We start from the raw sequence: 6,962 nt of genomic DNA on the forward strand, positions 1-6,962 counted from the left end.
AGGTGGTGGTGGAAATAAGAATTTCTTTCCAGAAGTTCTAAATTTATATGATTTTGTGATGCTGTTACTTCCTTCCTTTGAAAAACTGTCTAGGCTACACTAACAACTATTACATACAGGAACAGATATCCTGTTGGCATAGCTGGATAATCCAGTTCTATTAGGACACAATTTTGTGCCTGCTCACAAGCCAAATCAAGAAGTAGAAGTCAGCAGGGCACCGCCTGTAATCCCAGCATTCGGGAGGCTGAGACAGGAGGATCACAGGTTCACAACCAGCCTCAGCTACTTAGTGAGGCCCTCTGCAACTCAGTGAGACCCTGTTTCAAAATAAAGAATAAAAAAAATAGGGCAGGCTGGGCGTGGTGGCGCACGCTTGTAATCCCAGCGCTGGGAGGCTGAGACAGGAGGATCGCACAGGTTCGAAGCCAGCCTCAGCTACTCAGTGAGGCTTTCAGCAACTTAGGGAGACCCTGTTTCCAAATAAAATATATAAAAAGGTCTGTGAGCATAGCCCGGAGGTAGAAAGCCTCTGGGTTCCACCCCCAGTACCACCAAAAAATAAATAAATAAAATAGGGCAGGGGGTGTAGTTCGGAGGTCAATGCCCCTGGGTTCCATCCCCAGATCTGAAAAAAAAAAAAAAAAAAAAGTCATTCCAGGCATGGTAGTACGTACCTGTAATCCCAGTACTTGGACTAACACCTGAAGGATTTCAGGTTCGAGGCCAGCCTCAGCAATTTAGTGAGATTCCATTTAAAAAAAAAAAAAAAAAAAAAAAAAAAGGTCTTAGTGCATAGCTCAGAGGTAAAATGCCCCTGGATTCTATCCCCAGTACCAAAAGAGTGACTTAACTTTCCTCCATCACACATCAATATAACAGAGGTAGGACAAGGTGGTATATTCTTTGAAAGGTATTTTATTGGTTTTAATAGCATGCCTTGTACTCTCTGGTTTTAAGAAAATATAGTCAAGAATACAATAGCCAAGAGCTCAGAAATTCAGAATATAAATTCATTTTCTACCACAGTTGTTACTCCTGTAACGTCTCCTCGTTGCCACGGTAAGAGGGGGGTTGGTTAACACTGTTGGGATGCCTCATGCAGGCAAAGCCAGACTTGGGGTAAGCTGCCTGGCCCTGCTGGGAAGAGTCCATCCTTGGGAAGTTGCTTCTCACCTCTGGGATTCCCTAGGTACCCTGGGCTGACTCAGAACTTCATAAGCAGCCTGGATCTCCAGGAATTGCCTCTGGGCCTCCTCTCTCCGGTGCTGGTTATGGTCAGGGTGCCAGACCTTCACTAGCTCGCGGTAACTCCGCTGTATTTCTTCACTTGTTGCCCCATCTGAGAGACCCAAAACCTTAGGGAAAGAGAAGCTGGTGAATTAGAATCTCTCAAGTTCTCAGGGTACCTGTGTCTCTCCCTGATCCTTTGCTAAATCAGTCTCTGGGCATCTCGACAATGGCCTAGCCCCTCAGATTAGAAATCCAATCTTTTGGCCAGGCATGGAGGTGCACACTTGTAATCCTAGTACTTGGGAGGCTGAGATAGGAGGCTTATAGGTTCCTCACCAGGCTCAGTACTTAGTGAGCCCCTCCACAATTTAGTGAGACCCTGCCTCAAAATGGCTCAGAGGTAGAATGCCCTTGAGTTCAATCCCCAGTACTGCAAATAAATAAATAATGAATAAATAAATAAATAAATAAATAAATAAATAAATAAAAACATGGACAAGCCTGGCGTGATGGGGCATACCTGTAATCCCAGCTTTTGGGAGGCTGAGACAGTGGGTTGCAGGTTTGAAGACAGTCTCAGCAACTTAGCGAGACTCTGAGCAACCTAGGGAGACTCTATTACTTTTCTTTTTTTCTTTGTGGTACTGGGGATTGAACCCAGGGGCATTTTACCTCTGAGCTATTCCCCAGTCCTATTTTATTCTTTACTTTGAAACAAAGTCTCACTAAGTTGCAGAGGGCCTCACAAGTTGTTGAGGCTGTGATAAACCTGCGATCCTCCTTGTCTCAGCCTCCCAAGTACTGGGATTACATATGTGTGCCACCACTCTCAGCGAGACCCTGTTTCAAAACAAAATTTTAATCGGGCATGGTGGCACACGCTTGTAATCCCAGCATTTGGGAGACTGAGACAGGAGGATCATGGTTTGCAGACAGCCTCAGATACTTAGGCCCTTTGCAACTCAGTGAGACCCTGCTTCAAAATAAAGAATAAAGACCCCTGATTCAAAATAAAGAATAAAGCTGGGTGTGGTGTCGCATGGTTATAATCCCCAGAATTAAGGAGGATGAGAAAGGAGGATCATGGTTCGAGGCCAGCCTCAGCTACTACTTAATGAGGCACTTTGCAACTCAGTGAGACCCTGTTTCAAACTAAGAAATGAAAAATTAGGCTGGGGGTATAGTTTGGAGGTAGTATGCCCCTGGGTTTCATCCCCAGTACCACAAAAAATAAATAAATAAATGTAAATAAATAAATAAGCCAGGTGTGGTGGCACATGCTGGTAATTCCAGCATTCATGAGGCTGAGACTGGAGGATTGTGGTTCGCGGACAGACTCAGTTACTTAGTGAGGTACTTCGCAACTTAGTGAGACCCTGTCACAAAATAAAAAATCAGAAACAGGGCTGGGGGTATAGCTCAGAGGCCAAATGTCCCTGGGTTCTGCTGAGGGTGGTTGCGCATGCTTATAATCCCAGCACTTGGGAGGCTGAGACAGGAGGATCACAAGTTTGAAGCCAGCCTCAGCTACTTAGGGAGGCCCTCAGCAACTTAGTGAGACCCTGTTTCCAAATAAAATATAAAACAGGTCTGGGAGTATAGCCCGGAAGTAGAAATCCCCTGGGCTCCACCCCCAGTACCACACACACACAAAAATGTCCCTGCGTTCCATCCCCAGACCTGAAAATAAGTAAATAAATAAATAAATAAATAAATAAATAAATAAATAAATAAAATAAAGAATAAGCTGGGCATGATGGTGCATGCTTGTAATCCCAGCATTTGAGAGGCTGAGACAGGAGGATCGCGGTTCGCAAACAGCCTCAGCTACTTAGCGAGGCCCTCCGCAACTCAGTGAGGCCCTGATTCAAAAAAAAAAGAGAATAGCCAGGTGTGGTGGCGCATGCTTGTAATCCCCGTGGTTAGGAGGCGGAGACAAGAGGATCACACATGTTCGAAGCCAGCCTCGCTGGCTTAAGAGTCAATGTTTCCAAATAAAATATAAAATAGGTTTGGGACTGTAGCCCAGAGGCAGAAGGGTTCTATCCCAGTACCACAACAAACAAACAAACAAAAATTTAAAAAATAAAAATAAAAATAGGGCTGGGAGTGTAGCTAGGAGGTAGAATACCCCTGGGGTTCCATCCTCAGTACTACAAAATAAGTAATAAAAAAAATAATAAATATCTGGGGGTGTAGCTCAGAAGTAGAATGCCCCTGGGTTTTACCCCCAGTGCTGGAACAACAACAAAAAAGTCAGGTGTGGTGGCATGCTTGTAATCCCAGCGCTTGGGAGGCGGAGACAGGAGTATTGCCCACGTTTGAAGCCAGCCTCGCTGGCTTAAGAGACCCTGTTTCCAAATAAAAAAAATATAAAATAGGTCTGGGAGTGTAGCCTGGAGGTAGAAGGGTTTCCAGGAACCCCATTACCACCAAAAGAGAGAAAGAAAGAACAAGAGAAAGAAAGAAGGTCTTACTAGGTTAATGAGAGTCTCACTACTTGCTGAAGCTGTCCTCAAATCTGCGACCTTCTTATCTCAGCCTCCCAAGTACTGAGATTATAAGCGTGCACCACTACATCCAACATGAAGGAAGCATCTTAGTGATGAACATGTTCCATACCTTGATTTGAGTGATGATTCATAAAGTCAATGCACTTTATAACTCCATAAAAGTCAATAACACACATATAAATTTCTTCCACTTACCATGAATGTCTCTGTACCTTTTCCCATTGTACACAAAAGCCCAAAGAAGCCAGGACAACCTTCCAGGGCCTGGCCATCAGACAACTTCCATGTGGGGAGCACCAGCTCCAACAAGGTTTATCCTTACTCCCAGAGCCATCCCAGAACAGAATGAGAGGGAAGAAAGCCTTACCTGGTGAGCCAGCTGACGCTTTTCATTCTGAAAACTGTGAACAGACTTATAGAGCTTCTCCCACTCATTGATGTAGCTGCTGCTGAAGCCGGGATCCCCAAGCAGAAGCCACCAGATCCGGTAAGGCAGAAGGAGAACTGCCTCTATAAGGCGGCCAAGAAGGGGGAAGAAGCTAAACCAACTCAAGAAGGAGCCGAGGGTTTCTGCCATGTAGCTGAGGGTGGCAGCCGTGTTGCACAGGGTGCTGTAGGCCAGGGGGCCAGTGAAAGCCAGGTAAGCCAAGCCCAGCCGGTAGAGCCGCACGCTGAGCGTCTCTGGTGCCACTGAGGCTTTGTAGCAGCGATGCTTCTGTGCTGTGACGCTGGCAGCCAAGCTGATGGGCAGGATGGCTATGGGGCGGCCATAGAAGATAGGGGAAATAAGAAATGCCACTCCCAGAGTGTTCTTAAAATCTGAGGTCTGGTTGCCAACAGCAGCCACCAACAAGACCCCTAAGCCCACTGCCAACGGGAGGCCCACAATGTAGAAGCTGGCCATGGAAGAAAGGCTAATCAGAGCCACAAGGCCAAAATAGATGCCTACTGTCACCTGGGCAGCAAAGCGAATGAGACTCAGTGGGGGTGTCCCCTCTTTTGGCCTCTTTTTGCATCCCTGGGCTCTGTTGGCTTGAGCTACGAAGCTTGGGAGCTTCCAGAACTCCCAGAGCCAGCCCAGCCCACCTCCACCCAGGGTCAGCATCCAGAGCAGGGCATGGGTATCCCTTCCTAGGTACAGATGGTGGAGCCCAGCAGGACCCCCCACAGCCCAGAGGACATAGGTCAGCAGCAGCCCCTTAGCCATCCTCTATGTCCAGTGGCACTTGACATTGCTCATAGTGCAGAAATCTCAGGGTCCTCTGTGAGAATCATGGCCCGTCACAGCCCCAGTTATCCTTAGACCCTAAGAGATGAAAAAAAGAACCATAAGACTATATCCGGATCTCAACACAGAAACTATTTCTCTTTCCAGATCTTCCTGAGCCCCAGAAATGCTAGTTGTTCCATGCTCTTGGATCCAGCATCATAGTTCTATTCTTTTTCATATTTTAAAATTATTATTATTTGGGCCGGGCGTGGTGGCGCATGCTTGAAATCTCCGCGCTTGGGAGGCTGAGACAGGAGGATCGCGCAGGTTCAAAGCCAGGCTCAGCTGGTTTAAGAGACCCTGTTTCCAAATAAAAAATATTAAAAAAAAAATAGGTCTGGGAGTGTAGCCCGGAGGTAGAAGGCCCCTGGGTTCCATTCCCAGTACCACAAAAAAAATTATAATTATTATTATATGTGTGTAACTGAGGATTGAATACAGGAGCGGTCTAACTTCAAGCTACACCCCCAGTATATTTTTTATTTTGAAACAGGGCCTCACTAAGTTGGGGAGAGTCTACTAAGTCACTGAGGCTGGACTCGAACCTTTGATCTTCCCGTCTCAGCCTCGAAAGTACTGGGATTACATTCTGTGCCACCACACTTGGCTCATTGTTCTGTTTTTCACAATCTTAACAATTCCGAATTTAGGGGAAGAGACTGTTTCAATGCTTTCAGTGGAGAAACTGATAACTCAGGGCAGGGACAAAGAAAAAAAAAAACAGGGTTAAATTTCAGACCTTCCTTCACACCACTGGCACAGGAATGAGGATGGCCTCAGAGGACACCTTTCCAAAGTGTCCCCACATTCGGGAAGTCCCTGTTTCACAGCCCCCTGGTCCCCTTTAACTCAGTTCATGGCTGCTCTGTCACCCAGCCCAGGCTTGAGCCCCTCTCCAGCCTTCCCGTCGCTCTCGACCATGAAATTTTCCAAGTCAAATGTACAGAATCCTAACTTTCCTCCAGTTAAACATTCTGGGAAACATTTTGACTTAGACCTTAGCACTTCACAACTCAACTGCCTCCGCCCAAGGCAGGCTTTGGAAAACCTCTCCAAAGCCGCTGGACAAATCCTCAGAATATCGAACCAGATGCCAGAGCTTGCCTGCTGGTCCGTCCCCTCCACACGCTGCACGGTGTCACCCCAGCCAGTACCCGTTAGTCCCAGGTGGAGCGGCGGTACCTGGCTGCCTCGGCTCCCAGACAGGTCGGATCAGTATTTCCTCTAACCACAGAATCAAAATGGCCCCTCTCACTCTGCTCCCACTTCCATCCAGGTGGACTTTGTCTCTCTGTGTCCTCGGTGTCAGGTGGCTCCGGGCCAAGCCCCTCCCCAGGCCTTTCTCGCCCGCTGGTTCACCGCCCCACTCTGCACTCCCGCCTCCCGCCCCGGGGTGAACTCGCGCAAAGGACCCGCAGATTCACAGGCAACTTGGGAGCCGAGGCCGCGCCCCGCCCAGCCGGGAGCGCCGCCTGCAGCGCCACAGCACCGCCACCAGGTGGCGCCGCCGCGCTGGCTCGCGAGGTCCCGGACTCACCCGGTGTCCAGGCTGAGGAAGGGCACCCAAAGCCGTAGCAGGATTAAAAAGGCGATGCCATCTGCAGCGCTAAAAGACACCAGGCCCTTGGCTGCCTTTTGTCCCCACAAATGGGCCGCCCGCCTCTCCACACCTTGTTGCTCTTCAAGACCACCTTGAATCGCCCCACTTCCAGTTTCTCTAAGGCAGAGACCCCGCCCTGCCGCCCCCGGCCCTTCCAACTAGGGGCTCCACGTTTACACCTGAGCTGAGCAGCCTCTGCACCCACTGGAGGCGGGACCCAGGCTGTTCTGCCCCACCCGCTACGGGCATGGGGCCGAGGCGGCAGCCGCAGACGAGCCAGGCCCCGGGGCCGGAGGGGGTGCCGCTGTCCGCCGGCGTCGGGTCCGTCGGGGCTGGGCTCCGTGAC

General features: G+C 49.0%; 1 protein-coding gene across 1 annotated transcript; it reads right to left on the reverse strand.

The window, feature by feature from the left end:
* Window positions 1-1,172: 1,172 nt before the first annotated feature.
* DNAJC22 (DnaJ heat shock protein family (Hsp40) member C22) lies at window positions 1,173-4,953 on the reverse strand (the record flags this gene model as incomplete). Its single annotated transcript, XM_080704899.1, has 2 exons — window positions 1,173-1,358; window positions 4,114-4,953. The coding sequence occupies 2 exons, from the start codon at window positions 4,951-4,953 to the stop codon at window positions 1,173-1,175; spliced, it is 1,026 nt and encodes a 341-aa protein (XP_080561025.1).
* Window positions 4,954-6,962: the final 2,009 nt, after the last annotated feature.

The sequence above is a fragment of the Muscardinus avellanarius genome, assembly GCF_963383645.1.
Source record: "Muscardinus avellanarius genome assembly, chromosome: 11".
Taxonomy (NCBI): domain Eukaryota; kingdom Metazoa; phylum Chordata; class Mammalia; order Rodentia; family Gliridae; genus Muscardinus; species Muscardinus avellanarius.